The sequence below is a fragment of the Lycorma delicatula genome, chromosome 2 (assembly GCF_047948215.1).
Source record: "Lycorma delicatula isolate Av1 chromosome 2, ASM4794821v1, whole genome shotgun sequence".
In the NCBI taxonomy this organism is placed as follows: Eukaryota; Metazoa; Arthropoda; class Insecta; order Hemiptera; family Fulgoridae; genus Lycorma; species Lycorma delicatula.
In genome coordinates this window covers 182,270,816-182,293,898 of record NC_134456.1, presented here as the reverse complement: position 1 = coordinate 182,293,898, position 23,083 = coordinate 182,270,816, and the positions used below count along the sequence as shown (strand labels likewise).

General features: G+C 28.3%; 1 protein-coding gene across 1 annotated transcript in view; it reads right to left on the bottom strand.

Moving 5' to 3' along the window:
• dysc (whirlin protein dyschronic) overlaps nucleotides 1–23,083 on the bottom strand; it is an 857,123-nt gene that overhangs the window by 535,486 nt on the left and 298,554 nt on the right. Inside the window, exon 4 of the mRNA XM_075357689.1 lies at nucleotides 18,274–18,404. Coding sequence (XP_075213804.1) covers nucleotides 18,274–18,404 — 131 coding nt within the window. The remainder of the gene's footprint in view (nucleotides 1–18,273; nucleotides 18,405–23,083) is intronic.

Here is a 23,083-nt window from a genome sequence, read left to right as displayed (position 1 = left end):
AGTTTTACCCTAAGAAGGGCGGAACCTACTAATAAAGAAATTTATATTAATGAAATAGATGCACAGAATGACTTTTTTTCATAAATTACTATCTTTTTTTAATTCTAGAGCATTAAAAACATATCAGTATTTTAAATGAATCCAATAACTTTCCTTTTGTGTACTGCTGAAAATTTATTACACTCGTATTATTAAATAAAATAACCAATCGGTAATAATATTGATGATTATATGACAAAACGGACAATACCGATAATCTTGGTCTAACCTACATAATAATTAAAGAAAATGGATAAACATATTTACTCGTATAATTGCATGTTAAATAATAATTATAAAATACTTTCAAAAAAAATCAGTAAGAAAATAAAACGTTAATTAAAAACGTTATTAATGATTATTTTAAATTGACAATTTTTATTAACATAAAAGAATATGAAAATACGATTAGTTGCCGTTCGACAAAAATCCAATCTAGTATACTGTCAACGTTTATTAAATTTTAGTATTCCTCTTATAGCATTCTAAATTTTCATTCCGTTTTCATTTCTGTTACGCTTAATATTACAATAAACGGAGGTAGATAAATTTATATTTTAATGGAAAACGTTGATGTATTAATTTTTTTTTTTAACTCTCAGTTTCTCTCTTTTTTAATTTTCATCCTCTAATTTCTCATTTAATTTTCCGTAATACGACTTAAGAGTAGCACTGCAGATTAAAATATGATTGTTTTTTAACTATAAAACAACTTTTAGCGCAATATCTTTCGCTTACATTTTGTTAATAAATTTACATATGTACTACTTCAGAACAATTATTATTTTATATTAGTTCTTACACAACTCACAAATTATGATAATAAAAATTTGTTTTTTTTTTATATAAAGAAAATTAGACTTACTTTATCGATTTATTTTAAACTTTATTTTAAGTATTTTCCTACGAAAATTATAAGTTAAATTCTAACTTCTACAAATAAGGTTATGTAGGAAATAATAAAACTAATAATTGACATGAAAAAATATGACGCCCAAGATTTATTATAATCCTACTGTTATAATAAATTTTCACTTAATCCATTAAATGATTTTTATTCCCGTTTAGTATCTTCAACCTCTTGTGAAGAATACCTAGTAAAAGTCATGTATTAATTTGAATTTTTATGTTTTACACAAGCTATAAAAAAGAAAGCGATTTTAGGCTGATTAAATTAAGAAGGAATTTTTTCTTACGTGTGCGATTTATCTAAAATAAATTTTGGTCGAATGCCTAAATATTTTACAGTTCCACATCGGAGAAATAGCTCTTATAGGCGTCACTTGTAGGTAATAATCTAGCACGTAGAAAAAAGGTTTGCCGTCTTTACCGGGTTACTATTTTTCAATTATTGAGGCTGATAGATTGCTGAAAATGATTTACTGTTATTGTATTATTGTTACACGTTTCGAATTTAAAAGTTCTGTTGTATCAGGGAATGCGACATTCAGTCAGCGTCTTATGAGAGCCAATAACCGCAAGTGCCTATATTTTTATAATCGTGTATTATTATTTAAGATGCAATTTACTTTTTTTTTTGTAAAGAAGTTGTAGTTAGCATTAGAAGAGATTAATTTGATATACATTTCTACCAAATTAATTTTTTGTGAAAGAAATCAATAAACTTTTGTTGATATTTTTTGTTTCATTATTAACGTTCAGTTAATTATAAACAATTATACCGTCATATTTTTTCTTTTATTACGATCATAGGGCTTAATGTTAAAAAAAAAACAAAAAAAAAACAGGAATCTATTTGCAAAGTTTAACAGATACCACGTTGAACACAAAAATTACAAATTCCTAGAAATAAAATTATTTATTAGAGCCTAAAATAAAATAACTAATATCACTTCCTGTTACTTAAATACCACAAAATTCTAAGTCAATCGATAATCGATGACAACCAAACATGCACGTTATAAATTAAAGATTGTAATACCAATATGCAGGAAACTGTAATTGATAAAAAAGGATACGTAATAATAAAATAGGTAAATAAATAAATATCCGTTTATCTATTATATCTTTATATTTCTATAAGTTTGAAATTTCCAATATCTGAAAATTCCCATTTGTTCATTGCACTACCTATGCAATTTTTTTTTCTTAATTTGTTTTTTACTAATTTAAAAATCAGTTTTAAGCCTGTTTGGTTAAACCGGCTTGAATTGTGGGGTACAGAATGTGACTTGAACACACTTGACATACGTGAACGCTGCCAGACAAAAACATTGCGAAAAATGCTAAACATATCCTGCTACATAAGCTATAGCCTCATATATAATAATGTTAAGTAGCGAACCGTTTGGCAGGAAATGCGGTATCAAAATCGTTGGGATCGGCACCCGAATTATTTGGCGGTCAATTTATTGGATAACACGATCAGTGATATTTTTAAGATTGTTAAGGAACAATATTCTTGGTTTGTCTTTCGTTTCAATTAGGTGACTTTATGGTCTGGCTGAACGGAATGCTCTTGTATTTCTTTTATTTCGTTGTTATAGTTAAGTCAATAGCCGCTGGATCCCTCAGTACTTAACGTTAGTTTAAATATAAATCTTATTTACTTATTGTTCAATTATATTACTGAACAGATTGTAAAGTAACTGTGTCGTTATAATAAAAAAAATTTATTTTTCCCAAAATTACAAATAAAGCTTGAAAAGTGTGTATTTATAGCACTTTGATGAAGGGTTCCGTTAAATTGTAATTGTATATCTCGCTACTTACTTTCAGTAAGTCGTAAATAACTAGGTCGGAATTACGAAGTTTGCTGTGAACGTTTTTGGTAGAAAACGTACTGCAAAAACATGAAATACGTACAATGAAAAATTAGGCATAACTGAGACACATATAACGTGCACAAATGCATTTAAGTTAAAGAAGAAAAGGTAATTTATTGACGTACTCGTAGTTTAATAACAAACTTACTTCAATAACAAAAATAAAGAACTGATGTAGTTTAAAACATACCTACATTCGCTACTTGCAAAAGTGCGCTAGAAAAATAATGTTATAAAAGATTTACTTATTTTTTAACGAGTATTAGAATGTAATGAACTTCAGATTTTTAAACTGTAAAAATTAATATTTAATAATGAAGGCAAAATAATATTGAGTAAGTCTATAGAATCTAAAACCTATACATTATAAGGATAACTTTTTTATTCTTTTTTATTTGTTGGGAGTAATTATTTGTTGGAATTACGAAACCAATATTAAATTATTTAATAACTTACTTTCTTTTGTGTAATATATACGTATAAAAATATATTGCCTCTCCCATTTCCAAAATATTGCTTTGTACGGTACCCGTTCGAGATAATTTTATTAATAATATGATTATAAACAAACAGTTAAGTGTGACAAAAGTTCATCATAGATCCACTTAACTCTGGAGTACAAAGACAGGATCAAAACCGATTTTCCTCGTGTAATCCCTACGGAATTCCTCAATCTAGATGAGAGAAACTTAAAATATTTCAATTGCTGTTTCTAAAATATGTTTCTAAAAAACTAATGACATCGAAGTGGTTCAGACCACCTTGAACCATCCTGGCCTTCTGATGTAAAAAAAGGCTATTTAAATAATTATTTTTAAAATTGTTTTTTGTTTTCAAGATAAAGTATTAATTTCTTAAATAGGGTTTGAATTCCCTCGTACTCTCCAAGGCATGTGATTAAATCAGATTGATAAAAATTTAAATAATGCTAAAATCAAACTGTTCTGTTTCAAATTTCTGTGGTTGGTGGCAAGCAAAATATTTACTCTTATCAATGTGATTTAGAGCTTTCTTAGGGGCCTATCAATTATGAAAATCTGATGGGCCTAAAATTAGTATATAGTTAATATTTAATGTATATGAAATTAATAGTGTGTAATAATAAATTAATTGTGTGTTTATTCCTTACAAAACAATCTTCCTATACTGTTTTATAAACAGTTATAAAATCCTTGATTATTAAGTTCAGCTAAAATTATGTTTGCTTATATACCCAAACTTAAATATTCAAATTGTCGAAATTATTCTTAAAAATTTTAATTTTTTTGTGGATCCTTTCAGCTTCAAATTAACTAAATTCCTCTGTATAATATTTATCATGTACTATGTAGTGTTTTTTTTTTTTTTTTTGAGACGAGGAATTACCAGTGAACTATTGGAACAGCGTAAAAACATTACAAGATTTCGTTAATATTATATGTATATACTTTTGTTGACTTTGGAAAATAAATAAATGGGAATACTAAATTAAAAAAAACTTCTGCGATAACGATGTTATTTTATTCATGTGTTTTGTAGAAGTATAATATTATTTAATAATAAACGTACCTTGAATTATTGTACGTATGTTCATGAATTTGTATTTACTTGTTCAACCGTGATAAATACACATACTACAATAATACAAGAAGTATAAAAATAATAATAAAAATCATATATAATTCATTTCAGATTCTGAAAGATGCTTCACAGATACGTTTCTCCGTTAAGAAGTATAATTACTACTTTGGTGATTGACGATGTTTAGCAATATATATGGCCTTTTGAATTATGTTGAACATGTTAGTCATGGAAAGTTCAACATGAATAATGGTCCAAGCAGCTGATGATATTACATACGCACGCACGCAAACACTCGCACACACACACACACACACACGCACATATATATATATATATATATATATATATATATATATATATATATATATAAAGAATTTATTCATATTCTATTTCTAATATACTTATTACATTTAATGCTACAAATTTTCAAAAACTAATAAAGTCCTCGATTAATAAAATAATCATGAGTTAAATCTTGGCGCATACCAAAAAATGAATGACCTTAAGTTTATTGATTAAGTAGTCAATCAAAATTAATCGATAATTTTAATATATCAGATAACAGACACAAGCTAATCAGTAGCTAGTATAATTGCTTCGCTTCCATTTTTGGAATTATTTTTATCAGTTCCTAGCCTTAATAATCAAATTAAATCATTATTTTTATAAGGAGATTAATAGGAAGAAATAAGAAATTTGCAATTTTATTATCTTTGTTATTTAACTTCAAATTTTTTAACAAATTTTTTTTTTGTATTCTCCAAATAAAACATTAATGGATAATTAAAATCTTGTAAGCATGTCTCAAAACTAAATAAAAATCTTTAAAAATAATTACTGTTTTAAATAAAATTTTAACGAAAAATTTAACAATTTTTTTAGATATTAAACAATTTTCAGAGCAATCAGAGTATAGGTCAACTGTTCATGCTGTTTCTGTATTCCACTTCTATGCTTAGTTTTATCCTACAATAATAGATTGAATCACTATGTATTTTTTTTATTAAGTATAATAAAGTACAAAGAAAATTTTAAAAATTGCTTACATGTCGGTCATTTCTCTAATTTAAAATTAACTGTTACCTGTCGTAGGTAATTTTAGCAACAGGCTGTCTGTATTTTCATTTGTATATAGTTTTATTATTAATATCATAATTGTATGACTAAGATGATCTCAAGATAATTTTTTAGATAGAATGTAGTCAATTGATATTATCAATTTTCACTAAGTTTATCAGTATTTTTACAGAAATCCCAGGTAGCAGAATCCAGATAATTAGAATTCAAGGTTAACTCCTGTTCTCTCTGTTTCTATAGTCAAACACATTGCTGAAGTTTCATTATAAAAAATTAGATGAAATAATTCTTATTATTTTTATTTATAAAGTTAATGGAACACAATAAAGGGTTTTATAGTATTTTTTTTATCTGCTTTGGGAAATAAATTATTCCATGATACAGAAGGTTGCAGTTGACCGACTGCCCCTTAAGTTCTTTATAAATAATTTTAAAAATAAAATATCTTTTCAATATAATATTTATTTATCTACTGAAATATTTTCTGTAATAGAATAACTTAATATAGCTATTTAAATAATAATATAATACAAAGCATTTAACGAAATAAACTCAAGGTTACCATGTATAGTTTACCATATAGTCTCTTTATTTTACAATAAGAGTAATTTAATCCTTAATCGGTTCATATTATAATGTAGTTTATGTATTACTGTGGCATTTTTCAAATATAAATTCCGTTTTACATTTTTTTAAATCAATCAAATTTTTTCTGCTTAAAAAATTACTTTTACACAAATTTTGAAAAATCAATCATAAGCTATACGTATTTCTTGTTAATTTACAGATCAGCTGTGAATATTTTTTAAACTTGCTAACTTATTGGTTTTTTGACGAATTTATTTTTAATCTAACTTTTCTTACTATATTCTTTACTTACTTAATGTATTTTAACTATTTTAACCTTATATATTAGTTATAATTTTATATCACTACTGTAACAAGAACGATAAAATAAAATAAAATTAGAAGAAAAAAGCTAAAACCTTGTCGGAAATTGAATACTTTGCATTTTAGGAGCAAGTTTCTAAAATATTTATTACCTCAGTTTCTTCTTTAGAAAAAAACTAAAAGAATTTTGAAAATGATATTTCAAAATAATGTATATTTTAAATGCTTATATATATATATAAACTCAGGAATAAAAAAAAATTGAAAATTAAAGAAATTAAAATGAGAAATAAAAATTCTAAAAATAAATTTTCTTAAAGGAACATTAATTTAAAACTAAATTAATTGATAAGCCAATCAGGGTTTTATTTCAATCTATATTAATTCTTAAGTAAATGATTATAGTTTATAATCAAAGATGGATGAACCCATTAAATTATTAAATTTATGTTTGCTAATGGATAGCACTACATGATCCCACGTTTTTAAATTTTTAGCAGTAAATAGGTATAGATTTCTGTGAAATAACCGAAGAAGATATCATAAACTTATTTTAGTTGGTAACCTAATTGAAAAATATATCAAATATTTCACAAAATAATATTTAAATATTTTGTAAAAATTAGATAGTATTTGTCTTCAAATATATATGTTCATCATAAACCACACTATTTTATTTATATTTGCATTTTTTAAATTATATTAAACAGGAATTAATGTAAGAAATAAAGTATAATTTTATTATGAAACATTTTTAGTTTTTTTTTCGGTACGGAAAAGACTGTTTAGTTTCTATACATATTCTATATACACACTTTTATTTTTTTTTAATAAATTAAATGAAATTTATTAAACCTGAAATGTTTCAATAGAATCGATATCTTTACACCTTATTAGTCTTATATAACGTGTGGATAAAAACAAAGGCGGTTTTTATATTTTATCGTCAACAAAATGGAATTCCTTATTTACACCATCTTATAAACTTCCTTTTATGTTAACAGAATAACGAATTATAAATTTAATATTAGTAATTTAAATAAATTAGTCCATAGAATTAACTACAATAATTCTTAATAATAAGTCTTATAAATGGTAATAAATTACTATTATAAATTGAAATGAAAAATTTATTCTTCCAAGCAAAATCAAAAAATAAAAAAAATATTTTTTAAAAAGGGTATTTATAATTAATTCATAAGATTAATAAATCTGGTCTAGTTCATTTAAAGCTAATAATGACAGGATTTAAATTAAAGTGCAATGCAATTAGTTATTATTTAGAAAGACTAATAATGATAATTGTCTTGCCCAAGTAAAAATTTTGCACACATGCTTTTTTGTCGATGCCACTGATTTGTGATAAAAAAAATTTCATAAAAAAATCTATTTTCATAGAAAATTTGTTGTTTGCAAAAAAACGGAAATTCAAACAATACGCAAGTGTACGAAAAACTTTGACGCAGAGTACCAATCAGTTGTGCTTTCTGCTACGCAAGAAAATGAACCTATAATATAAAGATGGGATTATATATGGACAGCTGTCAAGTAGTGTCAGTGAATGACTACTGTTCTTATATTAGATTTATGCACAAATGTGTTTGAGTCAGTTATTCATTTTGATACTTCATTATATTTCAGAAGAGATCCATCTACGATTGTATGCAATTGGGTAGAATTTACGTAATCCTTTATACAATATGTTTAAAGGATAATAAACCACATTTTCTTGAGACTGTGTCCGAAAAGTTTCATAATAATACAGTTCAATTGTGACAGTAATTTCTTTTAATCTAAGAGATTAAAAAATATAAAATAAAAACGATTTTTTTTTTAATTTTAAAAATATGCTTTTATTTAACTAATGATATAATTACAAAAAGACTACCGAATTTTCACTATTTGGAAATTATTGAATAAAAAGTATAAATTGATTGGAAAAAAAAATAAGCTATCAATATTTAAGATGCTTCAAAAATGTTTTAAATAAATATTTGTTATCTTTTAAAAACAGATCAAAACCTAAAAGATACTTAAAAAGAAACTAAAAGATTCGTTTCACGAAGGAATTTTTTTTTATAAAATAAAGGAAACTGATAAAAATTCTCAAATTAAATTAGTATAAAGTATACATTGTTTTAAATGTCTTTCTAAAAAAAATTTAATTCTTAAAAAATTTTTTATAACAATTATATATGTATAAAAAGAATACCACTTATTAGATTCCTTATAACAGAATAACAAATTTATTAAAACTAGAAAAAAAGCGGGACCATGGCCCGCCGCGAAAATATTACACGGTTTATGTTTCATGATTTTGTTGAATGTTTCTGCCAATTGTAACTAAATAACGTTCATGAATTTAGCTTACAAACAACAAATACTTATACAACAACAAGCTTCAAAATCCGAAACATTTTAGCTGTATTTTGAGATGTGGTTTTTTAACACAGCTCTAATCCCAATGTTTTCTTTTTTATCCCCAAAATACAAATATAATTTTAGATAAATCGTTCAAACGAATGAATCATTCGTGAGATTAATTCAAAATAAAAATGGGAGAACATACAACAAATCATCCTTTTTATTGGAGAAAAAAGTAATAAGGACTGCATATCAAAACAAAATTTTAAAACTAACGTGACTTAAAAAAAAATAAATAATTTAATAATATTCGTATAAAATAAATAAATACGTTATCAGATCATAACATTGTACGACTTAACATCATACACATTATACATAGATCACATCAGGAATGGTAGGATTCTAATGATAATAAAAGTACGACTCTAAAATTTACGGAAAACATCGAGGAAACATGGCAAATTCTAGATCTGGACAGCATTACAAAGAACGAAATTAATCAATTAAAAGAAGTAGTTAAAATGAGTTATCAATAAATATAAAAATTATATGAAACATTAGTTATGTAACTACGTTAAGATAAATAAATATAGCCGATTTTAAAATAAAATAACTTATTCACAGGTTAAATTGTTAAATATCTCGGTAAAAATACGTTTAGCAATAGATAGAAAATTCAAATTTACGAAGTTAGTAAGTATTATTTAGAACGCTCATCAATAAAGTAATGAACGGACAGAAATCTTTCTGTCAATAAAATTTTTTAATTGAATTTTAAACAAATTAACCGGAAGATTGTTTATCTCACGCAGTTTTTTTTTCAGATAGAAAGAAACTGTATACGAGTTCTTTTTTCGTAGCCCTACGATGCGTTATCTAATAACACTTCTACTATCTGATTGATAAAAGAAAACACTTTTTCTTCCCTCTTTTTTAATAAATGACTTTTTTTCACAGAAGCTGCATTTCGTCTTAAATAAGGATGAAAAGCAGGTATAAAAGCATGGAAATATCAAAATGTTTGATTTCCTAAATATTTTTTGACAGCTGTATTTACTGGCACCAAGATATGACAGCCTACTTCCTGAAAATTTGTTTTAAGTTTCTGGAGTAGCCCCCAAGATGAAAAATTATACTATTGACTGGATTATTAGTAAAATAACAAATATTTAACGGTTATATTTAACGACAAATATTTAACGGTTATTGAGCAACAGAATCGTGAGGACTATAAAGGATAATCCGTTACACTGAGACGCTTCAAAACAAAAAAAAAGAGAATTATTTCATATTATTGAAAACGAAAAACATTTTATCATACTACGAAATTTATTATCTAACAAAATAACTAAAAATTTCAAATTATGGGAAGTAGAACTATTATTATTATTATTGGGCAAACCCAGTAAAAAGCATCCTGGCCGGCCCAAAGGCAAGGCGCAGGAGCTATAACTATTGTTCTGACATGCATTGTATATGGTAACATGAACAATTGAATACTATGGGTGGGATATATGAATGAAAGACAAAATACCAGACATAAAAATTTATGAACTGCCAGATGTTAACTGCCATTGTCCCCCGTCCGCAGCTCCACCTGATCGTCCCCTTCAATACCAAGCGGCATGTATCCAGCAACACAGCCTTCTGCATTACGCTCTCCTAGTTGGGACTAGGGGAGCTAGGGACTAGGAGAGATTTGCGAATCTCCCTGACTTTTTCTGCAAGATCCCTATACTTCACTAGTTTTTCCGTGTACTTCTTCACTATTTTGGTGGACAATGGGATTGTGACATCAATCAGGAAGGTGATCTTCTCCTGAACGATGTCAGAACGATGTCTGGCCTATTATGCTCCACTGTCCTGTCCGTCAGAACAGTACGATCGTAGTACAGTTTATACTGATCGTCCTCTAATACAGGCTGAGGAGCATACTTAAATTACGGGACTGAAACGGGAAGGAGACCTAGGTCCAAAGCGAGTCTCTGATGAAGTATCTTCGCCACGTTGTTATGTCGGACTGTATATTCCCTTGGAGCTAAAAACTGACACCCGCTAACGACATGTTCGATGGACTCGTTGGTCGATCCACAAAGACGGCACAGGTCAATGGTTGCAGCAGGATCCTTGACAACATGCTTTCTGTAGTTGAGTGTGCTGACGACCCTATCCTGTATAGCAAATACAAGGTCCTCCGTCTCAGCAAACAGCTCGGATTACTCCAGCCAGGCCACAGACGCATCTCGATCAACCGCTTCATCCATAAGCGCCGCATAGTACCTCCCATGCAACTCCCTCGAACGCCACCTATCCATCACACTGATCTCGGAGAAGGTATCCTCAAGGGGCTGAAATTTCTCATCTCTGAGGCGCAGTGGGATTAGATTACCCTCACATTTTACTATAACCCCATGGAGCAAGCTGGATTGGCTCTTTTCTAGGTAGTATTTCCGGAGATTCAGCAGTTGTTTTGCATGAACCTCCCGCAAATCCACAACGCCTCTTCCTCCTCTATTCCTGGACAGGTGAAACCGCTCGACGGATCTGAGCGGGTGGGAGCGGTGTCGCGTGAACGATACACGCATCATTCTATTAAGCCCTTCAAGGTCTATCCGCGTCCAATTTATCACGCCAAAGCTACAGAAAATCAACGGAACGGCAAACATGTTAATGGCCTTTACCTTATTAGAACCACTCAACTGGGAACTCATGACGGCTCTTACTCTACTCTTGAAGCCAGATGTAAGGGCCTCTTTCGCTCGACTATGGCTAATTCCAATATCCTGCAGGAAACCAAGGTACTTATATGTCTCACCACGCTGCATTGCATTCATGAGTGCAGGAGCATCCATCTGCGGCACTTCACACCCCTCAATCTGCGACAATTTTCGTCTTTTCATGGCATTGAACCTACACTTGTCAAGACCAAAACTCATTCATATGTCGACACTGAACCTCTCGACTAATTTGACAAGTTGCCGGATCCCTTTTTCAGTGTCAGAAATAAGCTTAATATCATCCATATACATGAGGTGGCTAAAACTTACTGCTCAAGAGCAAAACCCTTCTTGGACTTCTGTAAGATGGAAGACAGAGGGTTCAACGCTAAGCAAAACCATAGAGCGCTTAAGGAATCGCCCTGAAAAATGCCTCGGTTGATCTGTGTTACTCCGACCTTAACGGGGTTCTTATCTGGAATAGTCAACAAAAGATTTGTGCACCACTTACCCATAACGACACTTAGGCACTCAACGACAACGGGATCGACTTTGTAGAGACGTAAGACCTCTATCAACCAGGAGTGCGGAAACGAGTCAAAGGCCTTCCTGTAGTCTATATAACCAGTATATAGGCTGCCCCGACTCTTCTTTGCCGTTACAGAGATAACGCTATCAATCACTAGCTGCTCTTTGCAGCCCCTACCACCCTGACAACATCCTTTCTGCTCCTCAGCTAAAATCTGATGCCTCTCAAGACGCTTATTGATTTTGGCAGTGAGAACAGAAGTAAAAAGCTTATATATTGTAGGGAGACAGGTAATAAGTCTGTACTTGGACGGATCTGCCTTCTCAGTAGAAGATTTCGGGAGCACATAGGTCATCCCCTGGGTGAAAAAGGTCGGCATTAGACCTTGCATCTCACAAGATGGCAGAGTAAAATTCTGCAAGACGCTTGTGAACAGAAGAAAAGCGCTTTTACCAAAAGTTATGCACTCCATCAATCCCAGGCGCCTTCCAGTTATGGGTTTTCCTAATCACCTCCTGTACATCTTCTAGAGTGATTAAATGATCTACAATTGTCTGGACTCTATCAACTCGTTTTCATTCCTCACGAATCCACCTTGCCCCACTGTTATGCTGTGAGGAACACGACCAAAGCGGGCCCCAATAACCAAAGTCCTCCTCACTAGTAGGGGACGCGTTCGCCTGAGGTTGTTGCTGATGTGAAACCAGCAACCGCTTATACAGCTCCTTTTGATTGGTACAGAACAAGTGAGCTTGTTCCCGGCGCATGTTACTCTGCCGATACCGCCGTAGCCGACATGACAGTACCATCAATCGTTGCTTTAACAAATCCAGGATTTCATGGCCGGTGGTTTTTTTTGGGTTCTCATACGTTCGGATTATCGACTCCGCTGCCAATCGGATCCTTTCACTGGGGTTAGCAGATGTTAAGAAACTGGACAAACGAGTAATCTCTTTTCTCAGCTTATCGACTTTCCTACACAGTCTCTCCTCCCAAGGTGGACGCTGGGGATCTTACGCATTGCAGGAGCGACGATTCGCTGGCCATTCGCTTTGACTGCCGTGATCGCACCGATGTACACTAACTCATGGAGCTTAGTAATGGAGGATACTAATCTTACTTTTTCTTCAAGAATCTCATTAATAAGGCTCACTAATAAGGCTCTCCTCTGATCTCATATCAAAACGTTCTATAAAAATAAATACGGAATGCTTTGTATTCAGTTAAGGCGATCAAAATATTTAGTATGCATTTTAGAATAAAAGTGTAGCTTGTGATTCAAATTTTGCTATTAATTTTACAGAATAATTAGTTGATTCAATCTGAGAAATTAGTAATGTATCCAAATAAGATGATTTAATGCCTACAATTTTAATAGAGTTTCATTAAAAATTACCAAGATTTTATTGAAAATGCCCAATTTTTACACATAAAACCCGCCAAAAAGTACGTATATAATAAAGAAAATTAAATTTTAATTTCTTAAAAAACCTATTTTTAAAATAAATAAAGGATCTTTAAATCTAAAAATTCAATTTTCATTTGATATTAAAAAAGTACAAAAAATTAATTATGTGTGCTCTCCGTTATTTAGTGCCAAAAGGTAATTTATAAAAAATAATAAATGAAATTGATATATTTTAATAGTATTTTTTAATTAACTGTTTTTATTTTTAGAAACCTAAAGAAAATAACAATTTCACTATTTTTAATCCTTTGTTATTTTGAAAACAATTAATAAAAGTTAGAAAAATTTCAAATATTAACTTCTTAAAGTTAATCAGTTTTTATTTACCTCACCCGATTTGGATGTTTTATGATTAAATATTTTTTACTTGCAGACATTTTCTCACGAAATAACTATTACAGTCACGAATGGTAATTAAAGAAGTAACTGGTACGTTCGTGTTGGTAAGCCGAATACTAAATTGTGTACAGCAACCGATACCGTAGCAGAGACGAAGTAATATTCGAAATAGAAAAACATTTTAAAACAGCTGATAAGAAGAGAATATTGTAACAATAAAATAATAAATAATAACAGGAGAGAACATAACTGTAAACGTGAGCTACTGCTTGTAAGGCAAGGCACCTGGAAATCATTTCTTGGGAAAGCTGTCAGTCGCACGAACTACCTAAATTAATCAGGCGTATACAAACATTATTAATCTGCAATAAAATCTAAAAGTGAAGCAATTATTTTTAAAGCTATTATAAATAAATATTGTTGGAAAGAAAGGGTAAACAGATTCTATTTACTAGTTTCTTTTTTTAATACTTTAATTTAATTATCACTTAATCATTAGTGACTCATCAATATTACATTTGTAAGTGTAAGTGGATCGGTAAGTCTGTAATCTAGAACACACTCAGGCCAACCATTCCTAAGATGTGTGGTTAATTGAACCCCAACCACCAAATAACACCGGTACCCACAATTTATTATTCAAATCCGTGTAAAAGAAACTACCTTTACTAAAATTTAATTTTTAGAACTCTCGACTTCGAAATCAGCTGATTTATGATGACATGTTTACCACTAGACCAGTCCGGTAGATCGACTAGTAACTTATTTTGTAAGGAATTTATTTTTTAAAAAGAGTGAAGGCATGTAGGAGAATAAAGTCTGAACTAATTTCATGTCATTTTCATCGCTGACGTTCAACTACTATAAGCTAACTTCTACAACGTTACCTGTCGTAACATTTTCATATTGTTATTAATATATTTTTTACAATTATTTTAAAAACTTTAATGTAAAACTCTATGAAACCAAATCGAAAACTGTAAAGAACCATATGAAAAACATATCTGAAAAAAACAGAAATCTTAGAATAGTCACCGCAGTCAAAATCCTACCGTCAAAATTATCAGTCACTAGCTTGGACCCAATCGTTATATTGTCACTAACAAAATAGGAACCACATCGAGAATCGCCTTTATTTCAAAAAATATTCCCCGTATGTAACTAAAAATCTTGTTTAAGAGTAATTATTAATGATTATTTTTAATATAGTTAATAAAAAAATATTTTTCAAAAATTGAATGTTTTTTAATGTTATTCTCTACAAATTCTACCATCCCCACCCCACTACCACAAATCTATCTCACGAGAACATTGAACTTAATGTTAAATAATTTGTTTTATTTATTTGTTACAACACAAAGTGTTACAAAGTTATATAAATGTAATTAATAATTATTTAAAGATCATCATTAAGAACGCCCCACGCTTTTATGATTCGTGAAATTAAATTTTATATGAATATTGTAAAGAAAATTATTCAAAATCTTATTTCTATTAACATATGTAGATTAGTAAAGAAAATTATTTAGCAAAATTCCTTGCCCAATCCCTTGCTGAAATGAACGTAGATGATTTTTGTAAAGAGTTTATTTATAGTTCATTTATAGTTTACATTCGCATGGATGAATTTTATAAACAAAATAAGTTAAATTTTCTTTAAATTTTAATGATATTTTTCTAGGTTCACTACACATATTTAATATTTTATACATTTTTAATAAAAACGTATTTAAAAAAACCCTTTCGATTTTTTTTCAATAAATATAATTTTACGTTTAAATATATGTTACGCGAGCTTTATAAGATCGATTTCGGTACATATTTACGATTTAAAATTAGCATAATGGATTCATTTAACAGGAATTGTGTTCAATTTTAGTAGTGACTTGTTTCCCTAAGATTTTAGTATGTATTCATTTAATAAAAAATTAAGCATAACGGTATATTCATTAAAAATACATTGCCTTTAATTGGATTACTTACGAAGACAGAGGCGTTTTGTAATGAAAAACTTAGTATAGACTAACAGTTCGAACAGATAGCTTTAATAATATTATAACTACAAACAAAATTTTATTAAGTTACTGACAGAGGAACCATTTGAATTCAAGATTTTGAAGTTTTATCACCGAAATCTTTTACTAACATGCTGTTTCACATCATTTTCTCTTAGTAATTAGCTTAATTTGATAAGTATTTTCAGTCTATCTGAATTTATATAGGAATCTTTACGTTTGAGCGTAATTTAAACACTTTGATAAAATTGCTGGACATTTAATCAAACTGTGATACCAGTCGTTAGTAATCTTATTACCATATAATTTGGTTTGATATGTTCTACGATGAAAATTAACCTTGATAGTATTTTATTGGTGCCTACTTTTGTTATTTTTTAGCTTCATTCATTTAAAAATTATAATAGTAATAAATCGCCGAGGAAGGAGTTAGTAACATTAAAATTTACTTAGATCTTTTGAACTATGATAAAAGGTTTTTGTGATATTAAGAAAATTCTTACAACTCGATAAATAAATTTAGGCCAGTTTTCATGATCGTACACTTTAAACAAAAAGTAACAATAAACCAGTTTTTTATAAGCTTTTAAACGCACCTAATGACTCGATTTAATCAAATGCTCAGTTTTTTACTTTTCTTTCAGACTCAATTTTTTTATCACATGATCAGATTATAAATTATAAGTAGTAGACAGAATTCCTTAATAAATATTCAAAGAACAGGAAATTATCTATACGTCTGAAGAAAAAAAAATGCTTGATATAATATTGCCCGAAGCAGCATCTGATTTTATTATCTTATGTACTAAAGTACATGTACTAGAAGATATCAGTATTTTCTCATTTTTAACATGAGATAAATACATTATAACAAGGACAAAATAGATGGTTTTTGTTTTTCAAATGAATAGTATAAAATTGGAAGAATAAATGTGTTAACTACTGTGGTCAAAAGAGCGATCGAGACGTAAAACACAATCCGCCATTTTATTTTGTTTGTATCTGTAAATTAAATCTACAGCATATTCATTTATACAAGATGTAGAATAAAGTAAAAAGCGTTGATAATGTGAGAAGAGACCATTGCATTACTTCATGGTACCTGTTAACTACATTACACATCGATATAATACAGCGTGTGGTATTATGACTGCTAATTTTAGTATATTAATAGTAATGTAGTTTTAATTGTGGATTATTAATACATTTAATACTAACTGACAGCGTCGTCAAATTGATTTAAACATTTTTGTAATAATTAAATGGATCATTAGGGTAATATTCGTATACATCCCCACCTCTGTCCAAACTTTATTCCTACAACCAAGGTTCTTAAATACCCACACTATCGTAAGAAATAGATCTTTAAAAGATTATTGTACCTCCTAACTCGTATATCATATTATACTAAATATTAATCAAAGGTAAAATGTAAGTCAACAAGATAACACTTTTCATGTTAAAAAGACCATTGCACGGACAAATAAAGAGTACTCCATGACTAAGTGAATATAAAGATGGATCATTTGAATAAAAACTCTGTACCTAATAAATCTTTAGAGTCATAGCATATTTATACGAAGGGGATCTGAATATGGAATCAGGGTCTCACATCCCTCTTTTCCGTAATCTAAACACCCTGGCTTACAACCACAAACATAGAATAGTGAGATGATAACCAACCCTTATAAATAAACTGCAGTATGATTACATCATATAAATATGAGTACCTAGTTTTCTTTCTTTAGTATGGAAACAAGTGGTTGGAATCACCTGTCAGGTGAAAATTATTTCAGAGTTCTTATTAAAATTATTGATCTCTAGTATGAAAGTAATAATATTAAAAAAATTCTGAACAAGCTAAGTAATTAACTGTAACAAATAATTAACTCATTAGTATTTCGATTGCAAAATCAGTTTTTGTATTAATACATTACATTTCAAATTATTTAGTTACAAACATTTGAAAATTAGTAAATAAAACAATTAAAAAAAGACATGCCTAAAATGCAATTATAGAACTTTTGTTAGGCCATAAGTTAAATTTTTAGTACGTATAGAAAGAAAGTAAAGGTACTCTACTTAATTAAAATTAATGTGAACGAATTATTTTTATTTTAAAATAATATTCTAATCATTGTTATAGAAAAACTTTTCTATTAAATTCACTTTACATTTTCATATGTAACAATTTCTAACAGTTTACAGGAACGGTTTACAATAATAAAGAAATAAATGAGATGGAACATGTCAAAGAATAAATTGAACAGTTTATCATTATCGACAGGTTTTTTTACGTTAAAGACAGTACTTTAAAATATAATTATTGTTGAAATAAATTGTTAGGAAACAATTTATTATATGATTTTTGTAATAAATATGATTATCGACGAAATAAATTCTAAAATAAATTAATTTTACATGTATTACCAGTTACAGTAAGATATATACATTTACGTAAAATGACGTAAGTCGTTCTCACCTTTAGGGCTTCCTCATGAGAGATACCAGTAAATGGGGTTCCATTGACTTCTAATATTGAATCACCAGGTCGTAATCCAGCTCTTTCTGCAAGACTACCTTCTTCAACTCTTGATATATAAACGCCCACTCCTACAAAATACATATCATAACTTTTAATATTTATGTGCCGCATTAAAATAAAATTGCAAAATTACATTTACTTTTATAAAATGATTTCCTCATTTTTATTTTATTACTAAAAATTATTTTACTTTAACAATATTAATATACATATATGAACGGAGGAAAAAGTTATTTTTAAATTTACACATTTCCCAAATTTTAAAGGACTAAAAAAAATAAACATCTGCTTCGTTGAATAACATCAAACAAAAAATAACGACCAGCAATGAAATCATTGAACACTCATTAAATAATAAACAAATCCTTCAAGCTGAAAGATTTAACTCATTTTCATATAAATAAACAAGTGGGGACAAATGCAAACATTGATTTATAAATAAAAACTCTAAATAGGTTACAATTAGATGAAGGAAAGAACAAGAAAAAAATCAAGTGCTCTTCAGGATGACCTTTATCATCATCATTTACACAAAAATGTACCAATTAAAAAATGACAAATAATCTCCTTTATAAAACCATCCAACAAAACTACTATTCTCTTGTAAAAAAAGCAGATTCATTCGCCGTTTTTCATCTACATAAAAAAAAAATTATTTATTATTTTTCCATTGCTATTTTTAATAAACTAGCCATCAGATCTTCCAACTAATTTATTTAAAATATGATTAAAATATTTATTATTACAGAACCATTAATACTTGATTGTTGTGTTTTTACTTGATACTAATTTCTAAAAATTAAAAATAAATTTTTGGTCAATAAAGTTCTAATTTACAAAGTTATCCTACGATTAATCTGGACTTATGGTGTGGAGTTGTGGGGAACAACAAGTAATAGTAACGGTAAATATCATACAAACGCTTCCAAAACAGGGTAACGAGAACATTTGCAGAGGCGCCACGATTCACACGGAATGATGACATTCACGAATATCTGGAACTTCCGACCGTTCGTGAGGTTGTGATATAGCACAATTTTAAATATCAACAACGTTTTGAAACACACGTCAACCACTTAGCAATCGATCTGCTTGGTAACAGTAGGGACATCCGAAGGTTGAAACGTCTCCATGTGCTTGACATAGGGGCTACTGAATGACAGTTTGCAGTTACTATAGCCAAATCTAGTGATGTAATATTTGTTCACTTCTTTATTTTTTTTTTTATTTTTTGTTTATAGCTGCAAGTTGTTTTGTTCTTTGTTTGACTAGCTACCGCTTGATTATTTGTTAATTTTTTTACTGACTATTTATTTGTTAATTGTTTGTTTTTATGGACTATGAAGTGTTGGCAGATATATTTTTTTTTTATTAATGAACATCAAGAGTATTGCTATTAATAATTTTTGTTTTGGATTAACTAATTATGGGAGTTCCTTAAGAACCCCTAATCATGTGCTTATTATCAAACGGTTTATTATGATTTCAATTAAGAACCCGATTGTAAATATACTAGTTCTTGAACAAAAAATAAATATATTAAACAAATTATAAAACTTCTTCATTTTCATTTAGTGTGTACAACAAACACCCTAAAATAATTTTCACCTTAATTGTTTTTTTTTTGTACAGATATTATTTCAGTATCCTCATATGCTTGCTTTATTATTGTTCTATATACTTATTCTTTCCTATTGAACTAAGCAATTCAATGTTTTTTTAATAATTATATATAACCGAAATTATATTTTAATTTTGGTTTTACCATGGTTTCTTTAGTTCAGGCAAAGGCTAAAATAGTTACACTTTTAATCCGTGAATTATCACACCAATCTATTATTGACGTGATTTACATAACTTATACCTACGTATCAGTCTGAATAAATTATTATATTTATTTACTAAATAATTCGTTTTACTTAAATACTAGTGACAAGTCACGCAACCGGTTGTTGATACAAAAAGAATTACTACATGTTTTCTAAAAAAACTTCTATTTTTTATAGTAATTTGTAATTGATACAATCGGGAATTTCCCGTTACGCATTAGAAAGCCTTCAAGCATAATATCTTTGTGATAGAATTGATATCGCTATTTAGATAAAGTTTATTTTATCGAGTGAATCATGTAAAAACAGCAGAGGTGAACAATTGGCAGAATTTTGCATTATGAAAATCTATGTCTTCCATGTGCCAATTTAAATTTTACCATTTGTACACAATAAAAAGTTTTCATGAACTTCTTAGCATTACTTAAAGCCGAATGAACGGTATTATTGTATGAAACCAGACAGAGTGAAATCCTATGCCGAAAACTCAAGATACAAATATTCCACGAGATTTTTGAAATTGACTAATTTTTCGAGATTTTGGCTTCTCGATCTTCAGCCGTTCCGTTACAGAATTTTAATTATAAGGATTTTATAAATCATTAAAGAATTAAAATCATTATAAAAATTTATTAACCGTTAAATTGAAGATCGAGGAAGCGCTTCCACCGTTTCAAAAAGAATATTAATGAAAGATTTAGCCGGTATAAAAAGCTCATTCTAGCTTGCTGTTACATATTTAAGAGGGTACTTTTAACAACTGTTGTTTGTAACATTGTAACTTATAACATTTCCAAGTAAATATTTTTTATATACATCTTATAGATAATTAATTCGCTGCGAAAATTCAGTGACTAATTGCAGTAAAAATGGAATAGAAAAATTATTGGCTCAGTATGATAAATGTTGGAATTTCTAAAATGTAGAGAAACTCTTTTGGCACAAATTTGTATTCTTTAATTGTTACTAGTTTTAAATTTATTTTAACCAAAGCTTGTTGAAAGCTTTCAAATTTTTCTGAGTGACTCCTATGTTTATATATATATAGATATACTTAATGTTTTTTTTTCACATTTAAAAATCCAACGTGATTTCTGTTTTATGAGATCAGAATTAGTGTTACTAGGAAAGATTAGTATAACTGAATTTTTTTATCAATTAAATGAAATACTGTACATAAAATATGTTCCTTAAGAGTATTTTAGCGAACACATATTTTATTTGTACGTTATACGACAGGAATAAAAAATACACAGACTATAATGTAAAAAAAATATGGAAAAAATTTAACAGTACATATATAACTATTTCTTAAAATCATGTAGTATACATTATGTATTTTGAAAGGGATTATTTAAAAAAATATATAAAAACATTCTAATATTCAGAGAGGAAATATAATGTAACTTTTTTTTATTATCTGGTGAGTATATGAAAGAGAATTCAAATCATATGATGTCAGAAAGTGAGATGCTGACTTTTCCATTGCTGCGTTATACCTTCAGGTTTTGTTTTTATAGACTGATTTCATTTTTACGTATAAGAAGTTACGCTTCAAAGCTCTGGAATTCTGTTACAGATATTGAATCGCAGTTCCATATATATTTTATTTATTCACGAAAATAAAATAATATTACTACCCTTATACCAATTTTGAAAGCATATTTCATTATGTAAATACAAGTATAATGATATTTTTTATTTGGATAAAAGTTATGAATTTAATGAAAAAATGTATAATTTAATAATAAAACAGGGTATTAAAGCGAGCTTTTAATTCATGTAAGTACTACGTTATTTATAATTAATTTAGCTGTTTATTTGGTTATTTTTTTATTTTAACATTTTATTTAAAAACAACTTTTCCCTTTTGAAAAGTCAGTGATAAAAATAATTAAAAAGAAAGGCAAAAAGTATGCTGAGCATTTGTAAAATTAATTTTCTTTTTAAATAGCTGATTTCGTTTTTTCTTTGATGTTTAGTGCATTTGAAGAGATTTTTGCTTTATCATATTGTTCTTCAGCTGATGAAGAGCAGAGCAAATATGTATATATATATATATATAATTTAACGAAAACATACGTTAAGTAATAAAATTATAAAGAGGTATGTTTACCATGTCAGTCACTGATACAAAGTAAAGGATTTTACTTATACTACTTTATTTTATATCATAGATTGAAATCGCAAACATTCTACATATATTTTAAAATTTTAAGTATGTTTTTTATGTATAATATATACAAAACGATTTGATGAAGCAGAGATTTCTCCAAAAATACTAAATTTAAAAAAAAACAAAAAATAATTAAAATAATTGTCTAAATAGTTATAATTGTTATATTATAGGTGTTAGAATGTAATTTACGAAACTGTTTATTAACTATGATAATATTATTCTATACCATCCATTTCATCTAAATAAAATTTTTAACAAAATCTAAAAAAGGGTAAGAATAATACAAAGAAAACTTTATGAATACAAAAAAATTACTTGAATAAAATCAATTTTAAAATTCGTTGTAAAACTTTACCTATTATACGTTTTCAGTTATTTTAATAATTATTTTTGGAGACTATGTAAAATTGAAAAAAAAAAACAAAGAAAACATACGGAGATTAAATTGACAGTTATAAGTTTTTTTTTTTTTTTTTTAAATTCAGTATATAATAGTTAATTCTTTAAAATTAACAAGGTAAACTTTATTTCCGTTTTTTAGGCAACCACAAGCTAATCGAAAAAATTATAGCTGCTAATGAGAGATGAATTATTGTAGCGTATAAAAAAGTTCAGTCCTGTCTGGGATTGGAATCAAGGATCTACGAAATAAAATACAGAGATATAGCTACAAAATCGACGAACTGGTAGCTATTTTCTTCTACCTTTACTAATATACTATGTACCTTTCTATATACTA